At 36.4% G+C, this 26,717-nt stretch overlaps 3 protein-coding genes and 1 long non-coding RNA gene across 17 annotated transcripts; 1 reads left to right on the top strand and 3 right to left on the bottom strand.

Moving 5' to 3' along the window:
- Positions 1-1,523: 1,523 nt before the first annotated feature.
- LOC103424733 (uncharacterized) lies at positions 1,524-4,618 on the bottom strand. 3 transcript variants are annotated; one of them, XR_011576129.1, is made up of 10 exons: positions 4,366-4,618; positions 4,217-4,276; positions 4,033-4,134; positions 3,845-3,921; positions 3,600-3,723; positions 3,229-3,293; positions 2,567-2,647; positions 2,360-2,435; positions 2,125-2,218; positions 1,524-1,853 (listed from the first exon to the last, which is right to left on the bottom strand). XR_011576129.1 is itself a non-coding variant. In XM_008362830.4 (10 exons), the coding sequence occupies exons 1-10, from the start codon at positions 4,412-4,414 to the stop codon at positions 1,728-1,730; spliced, it is 843 nt and encodes a 280-aa protein (XP_008361052.3). In that variant the 5' UTR covers positions 4,415-4,618; the 3' UTR covers positions 1,524-1,727. The 3 variants fall into 3 exon arrangements, 1 of the variants encoding a protein (XP_008361052.3); XM_008362830.4 differs by having other exon boundaries at positions 2,578-2,647; XR_011576130.1 differs by lacking the exons at positions 1,524-1,853; positions 2,567-2,647 and having other exon boundaries at positions 2,124-2,218.
- Positions 4,619-5,133: 515 nt separating this feature from the next.
- LOC103424734 (uncharacterized) lies at positions 5,134-14,506 on the top strand. 12 transcript variants are annotated; one of them, XR_011576127.1, is made up of 11 exons: positions 5,134-5,632; positions 5,974-6,059; positions 6,748-6,805; positions 7,140-7,198; positions 7,392-7,513; positions 7,682-7,792; positions 7,989-8,167; positions 8,383-8,494; positions 13,466-13,712; positions 13,869-14,003; positions 14,083-14,506. It is a non-coding gene; the product is annotated as an uncharacterized lncRNA (long non-coding RNA). The 12 variants fall into 12 exon arrangements; XR_011576118.1 differs by having other exon boundaries at positions 7,965-8,167; XR_011576120.1 differs by lacking the exon at positions 6,748-6,805 and having other exon boundaries at positions 7,965-8,167.
- Positions 14,507-15,172: 666 nt separating this feature from the next.
- LOC103456074 (probable LRR receptor-like serine/threonine-protein kinase At4g31250) lies at positions 15,173-18,913 on the bottom strand. Its single transcript, XM_017323030.3, has 4 exons — positions 18,238-18,913; positions 16,882-17,475; positions 15,819-16,527; positions 15,173-15,641 (listed from the first exon to the last, which is right to left on the bottom strand). Exons 1-3 carry the CDS (start codon positions 18,911-18,913, stop codon positions 15,857-15,859), a joined length of 1,941 nt encoding a protein of 646 aa, XP_017178519.3. The 3' UTR covers positions 15,173-15,641; positions 15,819-15,856.
- Positions 18,914-24,392: 5,479 nt separating this feature from the next.
- LOC103400212 (uncharacterized) lies at positions 24,393-26,499 on the bottom strand. Its single transcript, XM_070812647.1, has 2 exons — positions 25,612-26,499; positions 24,393-24,698 (listed from the first exon to the last, which is right to left on the bottom strand). Exons 1-2 carry the CDS (start codon positions 26,335-26,337, stop codon positions 24,393-24,395), a joined length of 1,032 nt encoding a protein of 343 aa, XP_070668748.1. The 5' UTR covers positions 26,338-26,499.
- Between the last annotated feature and the right edge of the window lie 218 nt (positions 26,500-26,717).

The raw sequence follows: 26,717 nt of genomic DNA, 5'->3' as shown, positions 1-26,717 counted from the left end.
CTGAACTTAATGAAATGAGTGATAGGATGCGATATTTGCGGTACATGTCACCATCGATATAGCGACTGTAACGAAAAGAAAGTGCAACATTCACAAAAGTAGGCAGACTTTGTTGCACAAGAATCTTTGCTGTATATGTACATCATGTTTCAAGCTTCATAGGGATTGAATTTAAATCATTTTCCACAGGAATCAATTCGTAATCGATTATTCCCCCAAAATGCAACTCATCAGATAAAGGAAAGACAGAAACATGAGGATGATGAATCAGTTTGTAACTGCCTAGACATGTTATTGTCAACCTTGGCTTGTTAGTTATTCTCTCTTTTATAATTCTCCAATAAATCAAAGAACAGAGGATATACTTTGTCTTATTAGCTTGTATGGTTCATCTGGCAACTCTTTTGAGCATCTAGACAGAGGAATTTTCCAACAAATGGTTCCTCACTAAGGAGGGCAAAAAACTTCGGTAGGTCCATTTGACAAAATATAGTCTTATGTTTTTGTGAGAGATGCTCTGCAGATGACGTTTTAAGCAAGAGGAGCTAGAACTTACCATCCTATGAGGCAACAAGCCCTCAAGTCAAGTGTGTCACATAAAGTGGAATAAAGAACTTGCAACCGGGCAGAATTAGACCATAAGAGTCTAAAAGGAGGGAGAATTCGAACTTGAGTTAAGGCAAATGCTCCCTAGTAGTCCTTACAACTACATAAACACTAGTATTTCATAAAGAGCTATGCTTTGGATAGTCATCAACGTCATCTGTGTCAGCAATTGTCAACTGTTGATGCATGCATAAGAAATTCAACAAACGCATTAACGGATAACATGCACATGAAAAACCTAGAAAATTTCCACCGTCATAAATGAAAATCTGTAGATTACGTTTATTAATCTGGTCGGAGTGTTGATGAACAGAAACAAAACTTATGGAAGACCTAATTATAAATCAGAAAAAATAATCCTCAAGTGAATCAAAATTAAGGCAAACTAGTGTACCTTACACTTTTATTCCTGAAATCCTGCCTCGAATATATTTATACAAATTCCAAGGAATAAAAGCCACAGAGAGTACTCCTCAGAGAAAGGGCTGGGCAAAAAAAAAAGAAAAAAAAAAAGAGAGTAAATCCTAACATTTAAAGAAAGAAAAAAACACTATTCATAGTCACATTCAAACGATCAGATATGGTCGACGAATTTCAAGGCCCGACTCTACCAACGGCATGACAAATTCATGGGCCGAACGGGTGGAGCGCAATTGAGATTGCAACTTGTATTGCAAGACACCACAGCAAGGTCGCGTGTGGGTGACTGTCAAGCATTAACGAACACAGGTTCCATGGTGAGGGGCTGTCAACCGTTAATGGACACTGGTACCAAGGTGGGACCTACGTTCGTCCGTCCAACAACTAAGAGTCACCCATCCCCGCACGTTGGCTACTGTGCTTAGCTTTCCTCCGAACAGAAATTTGCAGTACATATTCAACAAACTAAACAAAGTTGTGCACGATACATCATGATGTGCCAAACTCAGATGTTACTAATTGAACATTATCAAACTTGAGAAACAAGTTACTAATCACTGTGACACGAATCAATGATAGAGTCACGCATTACAAGGCAGCAGCATGTTAGTCAATGCTGATGTTTTAATTGTTTGCTAATCAAAGTCGGTTCCAATTGGCAAACCGAATCACGAAGGAACTTCATGATTCACACTCATGGTTCACTTTTTCCTTCTTGAAGAAGCCCTAGTAAACATATCTCTGATGTTATGTGATTCCGTCTCCACTTTGGCCTTCTTCGCTTGCCTTCCAGATCGGGTAGGCTTATTCTCGCTCTTACTCTTTTCCTGGCAAGTTATAACGTGGGGGGTATAAAGATTAAAGACCGATCAGAATTCATCCAAATTTTTACCAGTCATGAGATATGGAAAGCATTTATCAACTCTAACTATTTACTTTAGAAACACTCCAGGTTAAACATTTGAGTTTGTGTGTGTGTGTGTGTGTGTTTGGGTCGCAGGAAAGAATCTTGGCTCCAACCCTGAAACTAAGTGAATTTATTCCTTTTTCCAATTTGTAGAGAAAAGTGCCCTATGTCTGGGACTGTGGGGGTCATACCTGTAAACCATTAAAAGGCCCCAGGTCACTCCCTGTGGCAGTTGGGAGAAATTCGATATCTGACGTTTTTCTTGTTGCTTCTGTAAAATCTATCCTGGATACACAATCAGAAACCCAGACTTAATACATCTTAAGAAGAATCATCACAATTACCGACAATAAGATGTTCAATATGCTTGTTCCCAAATTTCTACAGAACAAGATTTACGACTTAGAACCATTTTTTAGGAAATACCTCAAACGGTCACTCAAAAGCTTCAACCAGGGCTCATCCTTCACGTATTCCCCTAATACTGAAACTGCATCAGTCACTGCACCAGTAACAGAGGTGAGTTTACAAAATGTTTCACTTTGCCCATCCCATAATAGTCTTGCCTAAATGTCATTCTTTGACCATCAAGTGGGGAGAAATAAAAAGGTCAAAAAAAACTTGTTCTCTCACTGAAGTTGTACATATGTCTTTCTCTTCCCGTGCAGCATAATTATGGTCCAAAGTGGATAGTCTCTGTTTTAGCTGACAGACCTGGCACCACAGAACACAAATGATAAAAAACTTAGAACGACGTTCTATGGATAACATAGATAGTCTTCCATTGTTATACATGGATATTTTCACTAATCTCAACACGCTACAAACACTTGCACTTGCTTGAACCCCCGAACTTACCCTCCACCATATTATTTGGGGGAAGAGGTGTTACTGTCCCCAAAGGCCATGGATTGGAAAAGAAAAATTAAATTATCACAATAAACAAGACTAACTTGACAACGCCAGCAGGAATAAGTAAACCAACTAGTTCATGGTCATCCATGTCATGTGCGCAGCAAGTAATATAAAGTGCCTTCCATTTAAAAAAGCTAAACGGATAAAAGTAAACATCCATGCTTATCCTTAACATATGGCTTTGATGCGTGAACGACGTACAACTGCAGTTCTTAAACTGAAAGGTGAGGTCTGTCAAATACATATTTTATAGATCATACTGTTTTTCAACAAGGTTTCCATACCTGAAAACTAACTAAAACAGGGAGTATGGGGAGTAATTCATCAACAATCATTAATCATCACACATGAAATTTGAGTGAAATCAGAAGTAGACAGACCTTGTGGTACAACCAAGCCAGAACCTTGGAATCATCCAGCCTAAAAAATTTCGAGGATCCAATTTCTGCACACAAAGAGGGAAACAAAAACCATATCCGCTTGAATACTATAATACAGTCCATTCTAATATTTGACACTAAAAGTTGTTAGAATTCAAATCATTCTATTAGAAACTCCAACGAAAGAAGCACACTGAAACTCAGGCTAACAATAGCGCCTTAAATGATTGGTCATTAGTTCTGTTAGAAACTGAAACCGTGTTTTCACAAGCAATGTAAGATGCAATCATGATGCAGCAGTACATGTTCATTGATCAATTTGCAAGCTTCCACTTAAAATCTGAACTACAAGTGCATGGGTAGTGTCCCACCTTTAATTTCGCAAACTAATTGCATACAGTTCTCCGCAATGGACAGTAGTTTATGATATCCAGGATAGCCTTCGATGAAGATTATATCATCTAAAAGCCTGAACTTCCCAGGATCATCCCCCTTCTACATTTTTTTAAATCAATGAAACAACCGCTGGGATCAATGGGATAAACATAATGTACAAAAATACTCAAACAAGATTCATAAGTAGGTTGCGGAATTAAAGCACCACGGAAGTTCGTACCTTCATTCTAGCTTCTTCGAAAATGGGCAAGAAAATGAACACAGGGTCAACTGGAGTGGCAGTATACAATCCACCATCTATATGGAATTGCAACAGAAATTAGCCAATTATCAGAATAATTCAATTAAATTTCACAAAAAAAAAATCAGAAATTAATAGAATAAAAGGAAAATCAATAAAGGTACAACCTTCAGCAACGTAATCACCCAGAAACCAAGAAGTGTAGGATTGCTTGAACCAATTAAGTTCCTGAAGAACCTCATTTACAAAAAGGCAGCACATTTTGTTTCCTGTAAAAAAAATGAATTAAAAAATGAAAAATGCCCTAATTTCCAAGATTTCAAGAAATTAAATGCGTGCATTTTGAAATACCGGACTTGGGATGGCGAAGCGAAAGCAATTGCCCGGCGTCGTTTCCGGTTTCAGCAGTATCTGTAGATTTTGCGCTTAGGTTTAGGGATTGTGCGCAGAAAGGATTAAATTGAAAATTGGGAACGAGAGATTGGGGTAGAAGTTTTTACCTGCTGCGATGAGAAGACGGGTTTCGTCGGAGCCTTCCCACCAAGCCATTCAAGTGTAAGCTTCCGTTCCTTAAACCCTAGCTGTTAATGAAGGCTAGTCAAACGAAACAAAAGAGAAACCGCGCGGGGTTTGTTAAGAAGTGTCAAGGCCTTCATTTAGCTAATAAACGTAACATGGTTGAACCCTATCAATGCATAATGACATAGTAGTGTTATCTCGTGTTCCGGACATGTTAAAAAATCTCCTCAACAAATGATAAGTTTTGACGGCTATTACTTTAGGGTGTATTCAATTAGGATTTTGAGGGATTTTAATTCTTTTAATGAATCTAAGGGTATTCAATCAGGAATTTAAGTGATTCTCTGAAATTCAATGTGTATTCAATCAAGATTTTAAGATAGTTTATGAAAATCCTTAGAAATCCGGGTGTATTCAATTAGAATTTTAAAGAAGTTTATAACATTCTAGGTGTATTCAATTAGAATTTGATTTTAAAGAATTTGAGAAAGTTGAGGAATTAGAGGGAATTGGAGAGATTTCGTAGTGTATTTTGAGCATCCACAAATCTCACCTCCCCCAAGAGATTTCGAGAGAATTGAATCAAAATTTTACATGGAATCTCTACAAATCAATTAAACTCCATAAAAATCCATGGATTTATAAATCCATTAAAATCTCTTAAATTCTCAATTGAATACACCCTCCTTGTCTAAGGAAAGCATGGGAAATGGCACTGTAGAAATAAACAGTAATTTCATTTTATTTACGAGGCTGTCACTGACTCTCTCTGCCGTTGATCATAATGCCCGCGTGTTGATGATCGTGGAAAGGCAGGGTGCGATCGTCACTTTACCATTCTCTTCCTCCCCAGATCCCATGCTCTTCATCACTCTCTTTCTCTTCCTCCCCAGATCCCATGACCTTTAGGTGATAAAATCGTGATGTGACCATCGTATTCTCTCTCACAGCTCACAACGATGAAATCGCACAGGGCTTCGTTGATTTCTGTCAACTCCAACGAGATCCAAGGGCTAATATCAGGATGAGAAGAAGATATTGAGAGATTTTCCAAACTCTCCAGCTTCACTGAAACATTGTGGCTCTCTGTTTTCTCCGGAGAAGAACGGCAGCAAATGCGATTCTTCTGTCGGGACGATGCGGTGGTAGAAGCTACTGCCGATGATGAACATGCGAGTGTTGCTGGTGAAAGCTGATGACTCCACCAGGCATATTATAGTTGTGCTTCTCAGGAATGTAGCTACAAAGGTTAGTGGGTTTTGCTTTAATTTTCTAAAAGTTTTCGATTTTGGAAATTTTTTAGGGGATTTTGCTGAATAAAGATTTGGGTTTTTGTTTAATTTGCTTAAAATTTTGGTTTTGATGAATTTTGATGATATTTGGATCTCAGAGTTTAGTTTTAATTGAAGTTCTAGAGTTACTGGATTCAAAATTAAGAAATAGTAATTGATTGTAGTTAATCATACAAAATATTGTGTGTGATTTTCATGTTGTACGTGATATGTTAAAATACAGCAATTTTAGTCTTAATCTTACTGATAAAAGTTGTTTCATTGGTGTATTTACACCCTTTTTGTATTGTGAATCAGGCGAAATTGAACCGCCACATGTGCCGCAGCCGCATCAAGGGCTGGTTCTCCAACGGCGTCGTTTTCTGAAGCTCTCTCTACTCAAGGTACGCAATTTAGAGTTTTGGCCCTGAAAAGGTAGCGTTTACCGCTGAGTTCTTCAGCTGATTTGGGGTGGGTATTTTTGTGGTTTAAATATTATGTGTGTAGATGTGTAAATTTCCTTTCTAAATGGGTTTTCTGTTGAAATTTCATTTTTGTGATTTTGGGGATTTATGTTGAAATTATTGAAAAGGATACAATTCTTAAAAGAATTCAGTTTACTGCATACTCCTTTTCAGATTCAAAAAGGATAAAATCAAAGGCAATAGATGTGCATATTAGGTACATTGATTGGCCTGAATTACATAGATAGGGTGTTCGACAAGGATAATACTATCATTGCACCTTATTCCTTGACGCTTTGGGACCCTGTTGGATCTTCGTTGGAATAGTGGAAATTAGTTTTCGGACCTGATATCACTGTCTTCAGTAACTCGGCTGGTAATTTTTGGCAGTGCCCATTTGAAAATTTTAGTTGTTTTTGTTGTTGGTTATGTTTATTTGTCAAGGTAGTAATTTTGGTTTCATGGTTAGGGCTTTATGAATATAAGCATGATGGTTCAAAAGCTAGGGAGCTTGAAGAGGCAATTGGAATTAAAGTCATAAGACATACTAAGTGTTTGTTTTTTCTTTATTTTTGCTGCAAAGCGGGTTTGTGAAAGTAATTTGTTTTGTGAAATGGGTTACTGCCAGATGGTGAAACGATCAATTCTTCTCTCTCCTCTACCATGCTTTCCAGTGGATTCATCAGGTGTTGCTAACGTTTTTATTTTTATTTTTTATACTTTGATAGCTATATTGGGAGTTTGATTTATTGTAAATTGTAGTGATAAATGTTTGGATGGTAGAGTTATATCTAATACAATTATTTAATCTTGCATTACTCTCTCTCCCGTCCTTATGTTGTTCTTTTAATTTCAATGATCCATTATTAGTTGGTTGTTAATTAGGATTTGTTTTATAGAATTTGGACTTTGAACAATAAAATCTCCATTCAGTTTCTTCTGTATCGTGCAATCGGCCTATCATATTGGTTGACGAGTTTGCGCTGTTTGTTTATGTTCGTTTCTTTTTTCCTGGATTAGAAACGTCAATATCTATCGTTTGGTCCTCTGAAGAGAGTGCCTAATGATTTTGAAAATTTGTAAGTGAAATCATTGTAGTTTAAATTGCATTAATTTTCCTCAAGTTCAATCACTGAAACATTCTCCTCTAACAATGTATTATGCATTTATCTAATGCGTTTAATTTTGATCTCCACATTAGCCAATGTTCACTAATGCCTTTATTTTTCCTCTGTTTTACATCTGTGTGATGCCACAACTCCCACTGGAAAGCCTCCATAGAAAAGGGCATCAGCTTCTGACTCGGTTTCCGACAATGCCCCCGATGATTTCTCTGAAAACCAAAGCAACCCCAAGCAATTTCGGAAACACTTACGGGTCCCAAAATATAACATGTATATCTTCATCTCAAGTTCATTCATCTCACAAACATTTGTATCAAATTCATATGTTTTCCGTGGTTCAAAGTTCCACACTACTCAATGTTTACTAACACTTCGAAGTACCACACCACTCAATGTTTACTAACACTTTTCATTTTCCTCTATTTTATATTTATACAGGTGATGTTGCTGCAAAGGAAATATGAGACACAACTTTTACTCCAAAGGCTCCAACAAAAAATATAACAGATTCCCCAAGCATCTAAAACCATATTGCATCGCTGCAAAACAGTTAATATATACCCATTCATTGCTCTAAATTTTCTTAATTACTAATATATATTAAATATGATCTCTTTATCATATTTGTACAAAACTCAAATGGTTAACTAGATTTCTTTATCATAGTCAATCAGAAATGACCAGTACTTACTTCATTTTATATTTTGGCTTTTTATATAAGCTATGCCGCTTTGATGAGATACAGATAGAGACAGAGATAGAGATAGAGATAGAGATAGAGGGAGAGAGGGTGAGGAGATAGAGCGACAGAGAGAGGGAGGGAGGGTGAGGAGTATGGATCACTGACGACTCAGTCACTAACTCAGATCTCCTCCTCAACGCCAACACCCACCGAGTCCAGTGTCTCGCTCTCCAAGCCCAAAGGTTCCAATTTTTTGCATTCTTTTGGATTTATTTATTTATGAAATTTGATGACTAATTTTTAAATAATGAAAAATTAGTTATTCGCTGTGAAATGTTCATTTTTCGGTGTTTCTGTTAAAACAACAAAATCTTTCTATCAAATGGGTTGTAATTTCATATGTTTTAATGTCAACAGTTCACTGATTATAGATGTGGTGGGTTGGTTTGAATTGCAGGATTATTAAAGGTGTGGAAAAGTTGCAGGCTGAGATGGACTAACCATTTGAGACCAGACTTGAAGAGAGGTCTTTTATCAGAATATGAAGAGAAGATATGTGAGATGACGAGGTGAGCGAGAGAAACGGTGAGGTTTTATTTTCTCATTTGGATTTTGAAATTGAGTAATTTTCTGCTTTGTGTCTTTTGAGTAGGCGTGGGATTTAGTTTCATGCCAGGGGTTGGGTCTTTATACATCTCTCTCTGTTCATATTACTTCCTTTTCATTCTTGCTAAATTATTGGGTTATTTTATTTGTGTACAGATATTAGTGTATTTGTTAGTTGGATTTCGATAATTGGAGTTCAAATATTACATTGTTATAGAGATACCAATTTCTCATATGATTGCAATTGGCTTGTAACTTCTATGTTTTGGTTTGTTGTGAAATGAATTCCCTTTTACCGTTAAATAAAAAATAAAAAAAAGGTACAATGTTATCAAATTCGATTTTTCTAATCATTGGGAATGCTGGGGGTTTCTTACGGTTAAATCTTTGATGGTATTAGGTTTTGTTTTATTCTCATGAACCCAGTTTTCAGTTTTACTTTTACTTGTGTGTTTTAATATATTCAATCTGGAAAATTGTACTCTGGCAAATAACAAACAGATATTATAGGAGTTCCTCTCCTGCATATGATGCCATATTAACAGGTTGAAGATTTTGGACCTGATAAGTTCATACTTATCAAATATTTTTGTTCAAGGGAGTACCATAGTTAGAAAATTTTGAATCTAAGATTTAATTATATGATGCCATAATAACAAATTTACTGAATATGGTACTGCTTGGGGAATATATTTTGCTCTCAACGTTTAGCTCCTGAATTGTAGGTGGAGAAGTGTCAACAATTGTGAAACATAACACAGAAAAAACAAAGGCATAAAACATCCAACAAGCCAAGCCGATAATAACAAACATAAAAAAAGAAATTCTAATTCTAATTTCTTAGTAACCAAATAGTCCACAACATTTATACTAAAGCAATTGTCTGTGATAAAGTCACAAAATATGCATCAAAATTCCTTTGTATATGTTCTTCTTGTGTCGTGGTCCCTCATAGATTTCGCCAAAAGGTTGATCCTCTTCCTTAGGAGTCTTCATTGTCATCAGTTGAAATGGAGGGCAGGTCAGAGCTAATTCAAATTCATCACTATCCATTTAGAGAGCATAGTCCTGTAACAATAAAAACAGTACACCCACTTTTATTTTATTCTGTTTTCCAATATAAAATTCTAATAAATAATTAATAATAAGAATATGACATTAATTTACTTACTCAAAACTCAACGTCTTCGTAAACTCCAACGGATGCTGTTTTACTCAAAACTCCTTGCGTGTTGGACATGAGGTTTAACCACAATGGAAAGTATCTTATTAAATCCATACTTAGGTAATCATTTTCACTGTTTCATGGTTGGTTTGTTATGTGTAATTTTGTGTAAATTGTGAATTATTTTTTTTATTTTTATAGGGGCATGTTGACACAAATTGTCTCATGTAGAAGAGAAGACAAAGTTTGCTATCTGAATATTTTGATTGATTTCATCTTATACAACCCTGAACATGAAGCATTTGAACTGTCATGCCATGATACTTCAAAATTTAACATTGAAGATGATTTTGATGGACTTAAAACTATGTTTGATTGGATTTCATATCTTGAAGGCATTCATTTAGAGGATTTTCATGAGTTCAGTAATAAAGACTTACAATGATACAATCTTCCTATGGGTTTTGATGTTTGCCAAATCCTTTCATTTTCTAAAATGAGGAACCGCTTCTCACGATAGAGTTTTTCAAAGTTCACTGTTAGCGGTCCGATAGACAATGATGGAAAGCACTCTGCTTCTGAATCTTTTGTGAAAATGATTTTAAACAACCAAACCACAATTGGAAAGTTGCTTTACCTTTGTCGTCCTTGAAATTCTTGAATTTGATAACCAAAGAGGTAAAGCAACTTTCCAATTGTGGTTTGGTTGTTTAAAATCATTTTCACAAAAGATTCAGAAGCAGAGTGCTTCCCATCATTGTCTATCGGACCAGTACCAGTGAACTTTGAAAAACTCCATTGTGAGAAGCGGTTCCTCGTTTTAGAAAATGAAAGGACTGGGGCAAACATCAAAACCCACAGGAAGTCTGTATCATTGTAAGTTGTTAAGGAAAAGAGATTACTAAACTCATGAATATCCTCTAAATGAATGCCTTCAAGATATGAAATCCAATTAACTATAGTTTTAAATCCATCAAAATCATCATCAATGTTAAATTTTGAAGTATCATGGCATGGTAGTTCAAATGTTTCATGGTCAGGGTTGTATAAGATGAAATCATTCGAAATATTCAGATAGCAAATTTTGCCTTCTCTTCTACATGAGACAATTTGTGTCTACATGAGACAATTTGTGTCTACATGAGACAAATCGTCTGTGATCATGCCGGAGCAAACTAACTCCTCGTCGGGAGGGTTTTACTTTTTAGCCCTGGCCTTTCATTTTCAAAGATTAGAAATAGATGCCGTTAGTGGACTTATTCTAAGTTCATCGAAGGTGAACCAATAAATGACGACGGTAACCATTTTGCATGTGTATTCTTTATGCAGAAATATTTGAGGAATGTGTACCTTGTGGGTTAGTTATACCCATAATTGGAAAGATGATGGTTTGAAAAAGGTGATTAGAGAACCTAAATACAACGAATGTACTCATTAGTAATTAATTTTAGCAAATTTAAGGCAATCGACCCATGTGATTTTCTATGATTTGGTAGAATAATAGTCGTCCATACTCATGACTAGATATGCTTACATGTTTTATGTGCGTTTTAAGTTTTTAAATTATGGTTATTAAAACTTCAAACGCACATAAAACATAACTGGTCACGAATATGGATAATCATTATTCTATTGAATCATAGAAACTCTCATGGCCACCTTGAATATGCTAAATTTAATTATTAACCCAATTGCCTTTTGAAACTGTCTTTCCAATTATTGGTGGAACTAACTTCGCGTGGTACACATATCTCTCAAATATTTTTTCATAAAAGATATACATAAAATAAGAGTTTCTTCCCAATTGACCGTTACATGAATATCAAGAGTTTCAACACCTGTTTTCATTTAAGACTTACGATATATAATTCTTGCAAATCTTATTATATTCCCTACTCTCTTATTTTCTAAAATAAGAAACCGTTACTGTTAGTGGACTTATTCTAAGTTCATTGGTAGCGGTCTAATTGACGATGATGTGAGGCATTCTCCATCTATATCTCTTATGCAAAACTTTTTGAACAATGTGTTGATTGCCCAAGGGGCTAGTCCAACTCACAATTGAAAAATTGGTCTACAACTACCTATTGGACAAGCTAAATATAATGATTGGACCAGCATGGTAATCAAATTTTGCAACTTCAAGGAAGACAGTGCCTGGGATTTCCTAAGATTTAGTCGAATTTTGATGGTCCACACCCGGGACGAGGTATTTTACATGTCTTGTTTGTTGTTGAACTTTAAACTTTTAAATTTTGTTTAATATTTTTCCTTTTGTTTTTTTAGTTATCTTTAACTGACGTTGAACTTGACGTTGCCTTGAGTCGGGCTTACTATGGGTTCTTACATGTCCTTTTCGAATTAGTTTTCCAAGTCAAACAATATTAGTGGAGTTTATGTCAACGTAGAGTTTCGACTAAGTTATTAGATTCATCTCATATTCTTATTATTAGTTATTTATTATTATTTTATATTACTTGGGGAATAGAGTAAAGTAAAAGTGATGTACTGTGTCTATTGTTACAGAGATTTCGTTATCTCAATGGACAGTAATGAATTCGAATTAGCTCTGAGCTGCCCTCCATTTCGGATGGTGAGACGAGTGAAGACTCTCAAGGAGAGGATCAAACATTTGGCGAAAGCTCTAAGGACTTGAACGTGTAATCAGTGTGGTTTAGTTCCAAAATCATATGCATTGTAATAGGCTCCGGAAAATCTTATGCATAAGATTTTGGAACTAAACCACACTGATTACACGTTCAAGTCCTCAAAGCTTTCGCCAAATGTTTCATCCTCTTACTTGAGAGTCTTTACTCGTCTCACCATCCGAAATGGAGGGCAGCTCGGAGCTAATTCGAATTCATTACTGTCCATTGAGATAGCGAAGTCCCTGTAACAATAGAAACAGTAAACCCACCTTTATTTTACTCTATTCCCTAAGTTATGTAAAATAATAATAAGAATATGACATGAATCTAATAACTTACTTGAAACTCCACGTTGACGTAAACTCCACTGGGTATTGTTTGACTTGGAAAACTACTTCGAAAATGACATGTAAGAACCCAGGGTAAGCCTGACTCAAGGCTACGTCAAGTTCAATGTCAATCAAAGACAACTAAAAAAGGAAAAATATTAAACAAAATTTTAAAGTTCAACAACAAACAAGACATGTAAAATACCTTGTCGCGGGTGTGGACCATCAAAATTCGACTAAATCTTAGGAAATCCCAGGCGCTGTCTTCCTTGAAGTTGCAAAATTTGATTACCATGCTGGTCCAATCATTATATTTAGCTTGTCCAATAGGTAGTTGTAGACCGATTTTTCAATTGTGAGTTGGACTAACCCCTTGGGCAATCAAAAAGTTTTGCATAAGAGATATAGATGCAGAATGCCTCCCATCATCGTCAATTGGACCGCTGCCAGTGAACTTATAATAAGTGCACTGGCAGTAACGGTTTCTCATTTTAGAAAATAAGAGAGCGAGGGAAAATAGTAAGATCTGCAGGAATTCTATATCGTAAGTCTTAAATGAAAACAAGTGTTGAAACTCTTGATATCCATAGTCCTCTAACTTAATGTCTTGAGAAATCCAAAAGACCATAGCTCCAAGTGTAGCAAAATCGTTTCGGATGTCATAATTTGAAGTATCAGTGCAAGTCAATTCAAAAGCTTTTGTTGGTATAATTTTCTGTTCCCCCAACCTATTATCTTTGGGTACTTTTCGGGGATAATTTTCTGAAGTCGGTGCTTAATCTTCTACTTAAGCTTTCTGGTGGCTGGAGACCAAGGAAGCAAAATGTACAGACTATTAGTGGAGGCTCATCAGCAATCTTGAGGCAGTATGAAGTTGAAGGTCTATATGTTGTCTGCTCAATTGACATTGTGAAGGAGATGAAATACATTCAAGTATTAAAGATTTGGGACATATTGCCTCTGGAGGATATCCCCATATTGACAAATCGTTTTATACAGATGGTTTCATCAATCTTTGCAATGAGACATGTCCTGAGGGGTATGTTGTTTGGCATTCTAGGCTTTTTCTTTTTCTAAGCATGCGTGAATTTATAGCAGCAGCGAATGCTTTCTTTCTGTAGTCATATAAAGATACAAACTTTTCCTGATTTTGAAATTCTCAAGTAATTTTTGTGCTTTTTTGTCATTTGAATAGTGATTTGGAAGTTCCTTAAAGCTGGCCACCCGATTTGGATATTCCCCCCGGTTTAAGGATCCGAGCAACACTGACGCTGAGAGTGACTTAGTTGGTGACGCTTCTGATGGTAGAAGATACGTTGAGAATTCACAGGTCAGTGAGAGTTTGTTGCTCATGAAGTTTTACTCTTTGTCATCTGGTGTTGTGAATCACTTCTTGTCTGACCGAGCAGGTAGAGAGTTGGATCTTCCATTTGAAGTTACTGACCAGGAAATGGAGATTAGCCTTTATCAGAGAAGTACCTTTATACTTGGACGTTTGGGAACACAGGGAAAACCAGAGTTTTAACCATGAAATTATTTCAAAAAGAACAATGTTTTCAGTTGGCAGATCAAGGATGCCTTGGAAGTAAAAATAGCACTGTTGAGCAGAGTTCTTCAGCTACTTTGTTGTTCCTTACTTATATTACTTTGTCACGGTCAATTGGAAGTAAAAATCTTACCCTCTTGTAATAACATTTCATAAGTTCTTGATGATGCTTCATTGTGGATGCTGGAGCACTTGGTCACGGTCAATTGGAAGGCTCAAGATCCATTGTTACAGCTCACTTACCAGCTTCAGTTCGCATATCCATCAATGAGATAATTATGTCACAACATCAGGTGCAAGGCCCAGCCGTTTTATTTGTGCAAACAAGCAACTAGCAGCATCCAAATCGCCTTCTTTGCACATATAACCAATCATTATATTGTACATGAAAACTGATGGATTAATCCCAGACCCAAGCATATCCTCGAAAAACTTGACAAAATCGTCCTTCCCTGGCTTTGGTAACCTCAAATTCTTCATCCTCAAGAAACACTCGCTTCCTCAAGCATTCCAACCTCAACTAAAACACCAAACAATGCATCGAGCACTCCAAATCCCGGACGACGGACATTCCTTGTGACTACTATTATCTACCTCTGCATCTCAAGCGTTGCTTTGCTTTTGCTTCTTGCACGAAGCATTTTGTTTTTTCAAGATTAATTTGTATTTTTTCTAAATATTGGTATAAAAAGTATTTTTACCAGAAACGTTATTAATAATTTTAAAAATACTTCCAAACGAGTTTTAGAACTTTTAAAATTGATGTTAATGGTTGAAGCCCTCTTAAAACCCAATGAGTAGACGTCTTGGAAGACACTTTCTTAAGATATTAAAATGACATGATAAAATACTAGACACTTAAAAGTACCAACCAATTGAAAATCAAATTACTTCACAGCGATGCTTGCACAAGATGTCACAAGATGTTCGGAAATTATGCTAGAACGAAAGGTCATTTAAATCGAAATCAATTGATACCATTTTACATTCTTAATTATGGTCACAGTGACGTTCCAAACCAATAATACAATGTCATGTGCAAACCTCTCTTCAAATAAAATTGCTTTATTGATTTTTTACCTTTTGTTACCGCCACATATGTGAACCCAGTACATGCAAGTCCTGAATAAGGAAAACTTCGAACATAAAATGAACTCATTTCCACTATAATCTCACTTTGGTTGCACTATTTGCTTTCCTTCACCGAACAAAGCCAATTCCTTGTGTTACGGATGTGTTCGGTGGGCTGAAGTTGGAATTTCGGTGGTTGCCCACTGAATTATTTGGAACATTTCGGCGGAAGATCACTGAACAAGAAAATTGACTTGTGACTAGGTAATGGCTCCTTTTCTGTTGTCCTCTTTGCCTTCAGCAATTCTCTCCCTCTTAGAAATGCAAATAGATTGCAAATTAAGAATAAGCCTTCAAATAAGAATAGGATAAAAGAGTATGAAAAAATTCATGCCGCATTTTCTTTTTTTTCTTTGGCCATTGTTATTCATTGTTCCTCAAATTAGCAGTGCAAATTGTATTTACCAAAAAACACAGTACAAAAGCATACGTAAATCCTCCTAATTAACTTCCATTAAATATTAATACCTTTTTGTTTCCCCCCACCAAAAACCCTTAAACCTCCCTCAAGCAGTGACAGAGAAAGACAAGTCATCCTCAGAAATAACCCTAGAAGAATACGCATCCCCATCACTAGCATAAGAAGAGTAATCTTCATCAGTATCCCTCTCCTTCAACTGTTCAATCTTGTCCACAACTTCTCTCCAATCCCACCTCCCCTCCACATTGCTCTCACAGCAACACATCCCAATCTTTAGCAGCTTCAGCATTTCGCCTTCCCCGTTCTTCGTCCCCTTCATGTCCTTGTCAAACACTTCACCCGTCCACTCTTCCCTCACAACCGAGTTCACCCAAGCCGCCAAGTCTGCATTCGCTCGCTTCCCCGGTTGGAGATAGTTTGCTGGGAATTTTCCGGTGAGCATTTCTAAGATGAGTATGCCTAGGCTCCATACATCGGTCTTTTTCAACGTGCGTTCGGTGTGGTAGAACTCCGGGGACTTGAAGGCCACCATGAACTTTTGTGCATGGTCTCTGTTGATTAAGGGTATGAGGGCATATTCTGCTAAGAGGGGGTTGAAGTTGTTGTCTAGGAGCACGTTGGAAGACTTGAGGTGACCATGGGGTACGGTTAAGCCGGGGAACTCTCTGTAGAGGTAGGCCAAGCCCCTTGCCACTCCTTTGATGATCATCAACCGAGTTGCCCAATCCAATCCTGGCTGCCCGCTTTCTCGCTTAACTGAAAATACATGGAAAACATCAAGTTAATTAAGTGCAATAGTGTTTGAAATGTAATCAATAATGTGATCAAACGAGTTCTAATTGGTTGGAAAGTTGGCCAATATTGTACTAATTGATCGAGTCTAGCAAACGTTAGCAAGAATAAGATAGATACCAAATTATTACATTATATAATTATCTACAAACAGATAATATTATGTACCACATTCACTAATCACATTGTTAATCTTATCTCATACATAAATAATACCCACTTATTCATATAAATTCTACTTGAAGCTCAACTTAATTTGTGAAATGTGTGATTAGTAATGTAATGATATGCAATGCAATGTTAGGGTTATGAACATACCATGGAGGTGACTAGCCAAGCTTCCATTGGCAACAAAAGCATGAACCAAGAGCTTCTCTTCTTTCCTGTAATAGAAGGCAATAAGTGGGAGCAAATTAGGGTGTGACAACCTCCCAAGCCTTCTCATGTGGTCATAAAATTCATCTTTCCTCACTTGGTTCATTTGCCTAAACTTCTTCACAACCACGGACCCACTCAAAATCCCTGCCTTGTAAGATGACCCAAAGGACCCACTCCCCAAAACCTCAGCTGGGGCCCTCAGCAACTCTTCCAACTCAAAATTTCTGTCCTGCTGCACAAAATACAACTCTCCTCCTCCTCCTCCTCCTCCTCCTCTCTCAGCATTGTTATGGAAGTTGTTATTTTCTTCTTCAGCTGCCAATTGGACCTCCATTGCACCTGTGTCATGGTGAGCCCCTAGTTTGTCTTGTACTCTTGTTACTTGTTTTGATTGTGCTGAACGGCGTCGTTCGAGGCATGCTGCAATGAACAAGATTACAGCCACTGAGATGACTGTGACGGCGATGATTAGGAGGAGTTTCTTCTTTGATGACTTGCACGCAGCCAGTGGCTTCCCACACAAGTCTAGGTTTCCTGTTTGGTCAACACAAGAGGCCCATAATTAGGCCCAAGAAACTAAAAACGGAAAGAACCCATTTTGTTTGATAAAAGCAATTTGCTTAATAAACAAAAGATAATGACATTGTATCGACGTGCTTCCATTATATAAAAAAAATCGTGTTTGAGGAGATCAAGTTTCAATGATGAAGGAGCATGTCTAAATGTTTTTGTCAACGAATCAATTTTTTCTTCTACTTAAAATTGATTAGAAGGTCTTGATTTTCCTTCTTTTGTTAATGTTTCAAACTTTTAGTTCTAATATGAAAGTACAAAATCATGCGATTACATTTTTTCTAATATATTTCATTAGTTAACATGACATTTAGACCGAATTTCCCCTTCTCACACTCAAATACACAACTAAATACATTTTAAGTGACTGTTAACGATAGTTATTTACACGTGCATGAACGATTGTCAACCGTTGATGTATATTAATTCGTAGTGAAATTCACATACATATCAACAACTGCAATCGTATCTCATAATAAGAGACTATTGAAAAAGAAGTTCTCACTGCGACAAAGAAATAGAGTAATCGTGCACATCAATTTGCTAGTTCGCCCATAAGTGGATGTGTAAAAGCACAATTTTATTGTCAAATTCTGAACTTAGAAACACATTTAAAGGAAAATCATGTATTCTGTACTAGCTGAAAACTGAAAAAAAATAAAGAATTCTAAACTAAAAGATGGACAATAATGAAATAATGAAATTCTTGAACTGATTACTTACCGAGGAAAGCGCTTGGGTCGGAATTTCTCAGGCTTGCCGGAATACGACCCTCGAGTCTGTTGTATGACACATTCATAGTTTTCCATGCCTTTGGATTTTGTGAAAATTTTGGTAGCTTCCCACTGAATTGGTTTCCCCGAATATCCAATTCCACAATCTTAGTCAATGCAGCCAACGACTTTGGTATTTTCCCCGTGAATTCATTCCCATCCAAATAAATTTTCTTCAAGGAATTCATCCCAACAAAAAAGTCTTCTGGGATTTCACCAGAGAAGTTATTGTACGACAAGTAAAATGACACAAGTGAACTAAGTTTGTTCACACTAGGGATAGGCCCGTCAAAGCTATTGTTCATGACGCTTACGGTTTTCAGGCCAGATAAATTCAAAAGTGCGTCTATATCGATGATCCCCCGTAGACCCATCTTCGATAAATTCAACCCGAACACATTGTCATCGTGATCACAATACAGACCTGCCCAGTTGTCCGTGCCGTTGCATGGAGGTGTGGCATTAGTCCAATTGTCCAGAGCAGTGGCGTTCAATAGAGATGACTTGAACTTGAGGAGGGTGGCTGCCTCCGTCGGGTCCGAAGATGAAGCAACGTACGATAATACTAAGAAAATTAGCATGAAAAGCCAGTGATGGTGATCATATGCTTTGTGAATATGAGCCATCATAAAAAATAGGGTTTTTCGTTTTGGAAAGTAGGTTTTGATAGAAGAAGAATGAAGGGATTGAATAAAAAGGGGTTAAGGTTAAGTTGGTGTGGTGAAAGAACTAGAGTAGGGGAAGCTGGAAAGGTACAAATAGAAGAAGAGGGGTGCGAGAATGACGAGGTTCATTGTGCCCTATCGGGAATCATGAGCTGGGTTGAGAGCCGGCATAAATATTTTAATTAAAAGATTTCGATTTGATTTTCCCTTAGCAATACTAAGCGTGTTTGTTTATTATTCATCTTTAGCTTGGTGTGTGTCGTTGGGTTGCTGTTTTGTTCTTGTTAATGGTGTTGGGGAAATTGTATCTCATTGTTGGCTCAGCCGATCGGATTTATGTTAGCAACGATATCACTTTCACTAATTACTTCATTCCCTCAATTAGTTATAATTTCTCAATTGTATTAGATATTGACCATACAAGAGTAATTTTTCGTGTGACCATAACATCATTTGACATGTCGACCAATTACTTACGGAAAACTTTGGTTCTAGTCCCTAATTGACCAATATCTTAGACTTAACCTAATTGGTTTGAATATTTTGATTGAAAGATAAATGTTAAATTTCAATATTAATTAAGAAATTCAATCAAGAAAATTAATAATTCTCCCTAAAATTGGGCAAAGATTAGTATCAAGAAGAGATTTTTTTCCTCATATATACTGTGAAAATCCGGTAATTTTATTTATTTATTTTAAATATGGTAAACAATGAAACATTTCATAAATATAGGTATATTATAGCCAACGAGAGTTGATTGAGTTAGTAAGGATCGTTCTCTTTGCTATATTAAGACTTGGGTTCGAGTCAGAAATTTGTGGTATGCCCTAGTCTGGGATGTGGTATCCTCCCTTTCCCTCTAACTTTTTTATACCGAAAACAATAATATATTTTACATTAAAAAAATAGGTATATCTTACATTAAAAAAAATTGATACATTTTAAGTATGATAAAGTAATATTCTGATGAAACATGGGTCCATTAATTATAGATATATAAATTGGGACATTTAAGATTTTAAAAAGAGAGCATAATCTGTTGAAAGGACCAACTTTAGACCGCCCCATAAAATCCAAGATTTGTAATTGTCGCAGGTTAGCTACAACTGCTCTTTTTGTCTGTTTTTTATTTTTATTTTCCTTTTTGATCAAATGGACCGTGTTTGTCTTATTAAAATTTTAATTTATTTGGGATTATTTGGATCTTGGAATAGTGTGTAAAAGTAAACACAACGTTAATTTCTTTATTATACTAATAATTTTTCCACCTTGGTTTGTGCTGTTTAGCCAGCTACGTTGCTCCTTTGTTCTTGTAATGACGACGGCGAACTTCATTGTTGGTTCAGCCAAACTTCTATGTAATGTAGACGGTAACTCACTTCCAAGTAGTATACTTGTATAATTATATATAAGACGTCGTACGTGATTTGCAAGTAATTACATGTACTTTATTTAAAAAATGAGTTGTATGGCCACTTAGTACTATGGTACAGTAGTATTCTTCTTAGTACTATGGTACAGTAGTATTCTTCTTGATTGGTTAGTGAGAGGAGTTAGGTTCGATTCTCGTCAAAGGTGAATTTAAGCCACATTATTGTTAACTCATGATGAGGCTAAGACCATCTTCTCCCCTTAGTGTAGATAATATTGATTGTTCAAAAAAAAAAAGTTGTGTGCACTATAAAAACTATTACTTTAATAGTTAAGAATATTATTACCTGTCCTAAACAGTAATTCTGTTAACAAAAAACAGTAATTTTGTTACAACGCTGCTATGACATACTTAAATCATACATATTCTGCGTATATAAGCTATATAAAATACCTTGTAAAAAAACTATATAAAATTGCAGTTCCTTAAAATATATACTCAAATTGCAGTGGATATATACCTTTATAACATCGATAATTAAGAAAATAGCAAAACAGATCCCTCTACTGTTTGTAAACTTGTTAGAATTTAGGGTTCATTAGATATTGGTCCTGAAAATTCATGATTTCTAAACATAAACCCACATATAATTAAACATCCAACAAAAACCCAAAAGTCAAATAAACTACCACATAAGAATATAAGTAACCTACTAATACTAATTATTTACAATTTTTGCCACAACCCACACTTGAAAATTAGCTTCAATCAAGGGTGGGTCTTAAAATCTAATTAATCATCCTGACCTTTTTTCTATTTATTTATTTTTAATTTCTACAACAATCTAGTGCATTACTTTAAACTAGTCTCTTGCCACACGCATACGCGTGTGGCAATTGACATTTTTATATATCTTTTATTTAAATAATTAATTTACATATTTTTAAAAAATTATTTAAAAAAAAAAAGAAGAAATGAATTAAAAACGTGAAACCACCCACTATTGTGGGAGGTTTTGTTTTTTTGTTTTTTTTCTATAATTTTAAATATTAAATTCATTCAAAATAAAAATATGGTTAAATACTTTAGCTTCTTTTGGTTCAATTGTAATTTATGAAATTCTTAAAGGACAATCAATGGTATTTTGAATGTTTCACCATTTTAGGGTGCTCACTTTATATATATAGATAAGGACTACATTATTATTGGTGTAATTATTCTCCTTGTATATAATAGTTAAACGTCCCTACTTTACCTATATAAATAATATCGCCCTATTGTAACATCCCACATCGCCTAGGGGAGTGATCCTTATATGTATATTTTCATCCCTACCTAGCACGAGGCTTTTTGGGCGTTCACTGGCTTCGGGTTCTGTAGGAACTCCAAAGTTAAGCGAGAAGGAGGTCAGAGCACTCCTAGGATGGGTGACCCATTGGGAAGTTGCTCGTGAGTTCCCAAAAACAAAACCGTGAGGGATGGTAAGCCCAAAGCGGACAATATCGTGCTACGGTGGTGGAACGGGCTCGGGATGTGGTGGACCCGGGCAGGGATGTGACAAATTGGTATCAAAGCCAATCCCTGACTGAAAGTGTGCCGACGAGGACGTCGGACCCCTAAAGGTGGTGGATTGTAACATCCCACATCACCCAGGGGAGTGATCCTTAAATGTATATTCACATCTCTACCTAGCACGAGGCCTTTTGGGAGCTCACTGGTTTCGGGTTCCGTAGAAACTCTGAAGTTAAGCGAGAAGGAGGCCAGAGCACTCACAGGATGGGTGACCCACTAGGAAGTTGCTCGTGAGTTTCCAAAAACAAAACCGTGAGGGAGTGGTAAGCCCAAAGCGGACAATATCGTGTTACGATGGTGGAACAGGCCCGGATGTGGTGGACCCGGATCGGGATGTGACACCTATAGTCTGTAATTTACCTACAATATATAAACAAAATATTCTCATATTTCTTTTGGCAATTTACCTATGATATATGCAAATACTATTCTCATGTTTTGTTGGCATTTTTCCTAAATTATGCAAGTAGGTAAATTAATATAATAGTAGGTAAATTTCAATAATGGTAGGCAAATTATGCACACGTGATTTACCTACATTTTTTATGTGAATCAAATATCTAGACTGTATATGTAAATAATTTACCTATAGTTGGTTCTTTTCTTTTTCTTTGTCCTAAAATTAATTTACCTGCAATTTTTATCTCCTTTAATTTATATATTTTTACTTTGACAACAATTTTTTTATATATTTTAAAGTACAATAATTTATCTATATATAATATGGACACGTTGTAATGGTAAATTGGAATTCGAGAGCCAAACTAACCAACAAATCCCTACATTTATATGCAAAATATTATTTTTGTAAAATCATTAATTCTCCCTTACAATTTGCATAGAATTAATTGTGTACATTAAACATTCAATAAGGGTGTTTTAGGCATCCAAAAAATTTTAAATGGGTAAAGTCAAACATAATTAATGAATTTACTTATGTGGAGTCTAGTCAATGGGTTTTATTTGAGCAAAAAATTTACGTCGGGTTTTATGTGGAGAAAATTAAGTTTCAGGGGCTAAAGTCATATTTTCAGTAGAATTTATTACTAGAATAGTTCTTGCTTCTTTGAGCAAAATAAAATACTTGAGTTTGCAATAGACAGTTTGAAACTTATTACACTTCAAAGTGTATCTTATCATAACTTAGTGTGGTAGTTTCACTCGTACTCAAAAAATTGATCAACTTTCTCTTGTCGTTCAAAGAAAATATTCAATAGTATTAATCCAAAAGTCCTCCTTAACTCTAGATTACCTTGTATAATTCTAGATTACATTGTATTTATATAGTTAAAGAAAATAACCTAGTGTTCTACAAAGAAATAAAAATACATTAGAAAAGTACTTAATTTCTTTGTCGATTTAGTCGTACCCAGTGCACAAGAATCCCGCTTTACGCAAGGTCTGGGAGAGGTGAATGTCGGCTAGTCTTACCCCCATTTATGGAGAGGCTGCTCCCAAGTCTCGAACCCGAGACCTACCGCTCATGGGCGAAGGCACTTGCCATCGCACCAAGTGCGACCTCTTTCTCTGTCGATTTAGTAATTATGAAAAATAAAATAAATAACAAAACTTAATACAAAATAAGAAATAATTCCTTAATTTGCTCCTGCATCAGATTTCAATGGCGCAAGGGGCTTCCCACACAACCCTTTGTATCCTGCATAATATTGTTAAATTTACTACTCATACGAAAACTAATGTGTAGGTTTTATATAAAACTAGTCTCTTAATTGCTACACACTTTGGTCTTTTGTTTATTACGGCGCACTACTAAGCACAAGTTGATCACTTGTTATTTTGATTTAAGTGATCGCTTGTTATTTTGATTTAAGTGAAATACACAAAAGTTAATGAACACCTGTTTCGTTCAATGTGCTACCACGCAAAGCCATAATTCATGGTCCAGGAATCGTCAATGGACATCTATAAAAGGAAGCTTATATTGGCAACCTTGTATATTCCACAGGAGATTGACAAAACATTGCCAGCAAATAATTTATCGTAGTGGATTCTCTTCGAGAGCACCTGACACAAACATCCAGCTGAATACCTCAAGACAAAACAACCACTTTGCTGAGCACCCACAGCACCAGAGAGAACTCAAATGCAAATAATGTGTGAAGCAACCCCCGATCAAGTGCAAACCCATACAGTGTGATCCCTCCGTTGTTGTGACTCAAATATGCCACTGCACGCACACACGCCAAGCTATACATTAGCATCCATATCACTGCTGCGCAATAGAAGCATGTATAGAGGGTGCACAAATTGAGGTACTTTGTACTAGGATCGAGTTTTCACATGTTAAAAAACACTCGAGGTTACCTGATACGTGAGGTTGATTAATTTGCAAGTAACTACACATATATGGAGTTTATTTACCCTTTGTTTTTTATTTAATAAGTAGGTCCTGATTTTTTCTGATTATCCAAAAAATAATTGCATTACCATAAAGTTAAGGGGTGTATAAACTTAGAAAGCACGCATGCTCACCTAGAGCTTGCCTGGTTTGAAATGAAGAAGGCTCCTGTGGAGGAAATGAAGTGGAAATTTCAGATAAATGCTCGGAGTTACTGTCTCCACAGCGTCTATTAGTCTCTGAGCTGATCTGCCACTAAGCTCGACTGCAGAACAAACCACAAGATCACCAGAGTTGAGGAAAGTCTTCTCCGCCTTGGATGCCAAAACCAGCAACAAGGCCCCGAATTGACTAACCGTGATGGTAAACATGCATCCGATGATAAAGAATCGGTACCTATGGCTCGTAACCCACAATTGCTTTCTTATCCTTACCTGTTCCTGAAATTATATGAATTTTTTTATCAAATGTATAAGAAAAGTGTTGTGCATTATTATTGATCTTTTATTGATATATCTAGTACTTTACAGCAAGTAATATGGACTATGTATCATATATTGTAGATTGGTACACAATACTGTAACAACTAAATTGGCTTTAGGATACTTGTTAAAAAGAGAAATATTGAAGATTTTATCGAAATTTGAAACCATATATATATCTGGAATATGATGCTGGATTTGTTGAATAAGTGGCAAGTGGCCTAGTGGAGAACAAAACAAAAAAAACTTTTGGCTATTAAACAAATCAAAAGAAAAAAAAGGGACAACATGATTATGTTTCTTCCTTGTTTTGGGGAAAAGAAAAGTGCATTTTGTCTAAAGTTTTTTCTTTGGTCCATGTGGAAGTCACGGGGTGACTTAGGGTTTTATTTGGCAGCAATTGTTGCTTTGGAAATTAGAGTAGAAAAGGCAGCCGCATAGCAGCTGAAACAGAGAGCAGCACAAAGAAGAAAAAAATCACTGCCGCAGCCCCATTTCAGAGAAGGATAAGTTGTTGCTTCTTTCATTGGTTAATTCTCACTCAATCAAAGTTGTATTTGTGTATTAGCTTTGAGCTTCATATAGAGAATAAATTATTCATTATATTTCTCTCTATTTGTTTCTTTGGTGTGTGAGCTATTGGTTGTATTGGAGTTTTGGGTTGTGAGCTTGCCAACACTTTGTAAACTTTCATTTGGTTGATAGTGGATTATTGGGTGAGCTCCTACTGCTCCGATGACGTACTCCAGTTACACTGACTGTTAAGGAACCTTGTTAAAATCTTGGTGTCTTTAATATTTTGTTCTTGCATTTCATTTAATATATTTCCTGTGGATTAGCTTGAGTTGTTTCCATAAAGGTTTGGTGCTACCCTAGCACAACAGGATTCAGATTCACGCCCCTCTAACAACTTGTTCAACCCTTTGAATCGAAGAATTTGGAGCTCGCAAGTCAACCGGAACATAACACAGACCAGCAAGAACACCCCAGTCCTATAAACCCAAGAAGCTAAAACCAAAACAAACATAATTGAATTGACTGGGACGCTTGAGCTTATATGAGGCAGTGAGAGTTGGATAGTTGAGAAGAATATGATCTTGTGGGTAGGCTCAATGAAAAATGAAGGCAGTAGTATGCAAGCTAGGTACTTGAAGACCTTATTGAGCTCACGAGTGTATCCGTGATGTACAAAGCCAGAGTCATCTCTAAGACCGTCAAGGAAGAGGAGTTGCCTCAGGCCATATTTTCGGAAGAAGCAAGAAAGAGTAATGAAGCCAATGGCAGCTAAGCCGGACTCCGGAAGTTGGACTAGCTTGTTGAATGAGATGGGGTCCCCGGATGGGAGTTTGAGAAAGAGGGAGGTGAGGATTGGGACTAGGACTGTTAAGAAGATGAAGGTGAAGTAAGATAGGAATTTTCCGAAGCATGAGGAGTGGTCGAGTGCCCACCATTTTAGGCTGACTCTGAAGCTGCAGAGTTCATCGGAGGATTGGAGAAGTAAGGGAGCTATGTTAGGTTGGTTGGCATCGTCATTCTGGCCGCAGGGAGATGAAATTTGTGGGTGGCTGGTGCAGTGGACATTGATTTGGTTGTTCATGGATTGGTTCTGTGAGTGTTGGAGAGTAAAGGGGTCAATGGAAGCAACGCTGTTGGAAGATTGAGAAAGATTTTGCTTGGCATTTGGGCAAGAGTAATACGCTCTTTGTAAAAATTTGAGTCCCTTTGTAATTGGAGGGTAGATGAAGCAAGTGTTCACAATGATTGTTGTGGTAGACACTTTTCATGCTAATTTCCTCTTTTTGGAAGATCATAATTTTCTATTGCCAGCTAACTTCAATGCCACTTGGACCACTCATTTGCAGACACGACTGCTTCGATAATCTGACCAATAAAAGTCCGAGAAGTCACGCCAACTTATAAACTTAGGGTGGACGTCAAATCAGACGATTCAAGCCATAACATCAGTTGAGTTTAGGT

This window comes from Malus domestica, chromosome 15 (genome assembly GCF_042453785.1).
Source record: "Malus domestica chromosome 15, GDT2T_hap1".
Lineage (NCBI taxonomy): Eukaryota > Viridiplantae > Streptophyta > Magnoliopsida > Rosales > Rosaceae > Malus > Malus domestica.
The sequence above is the reverse complement of the archived record's forward strand: the minus strand, read 5'-3'. Positions and strand labels throughout refer to the sequence as shown.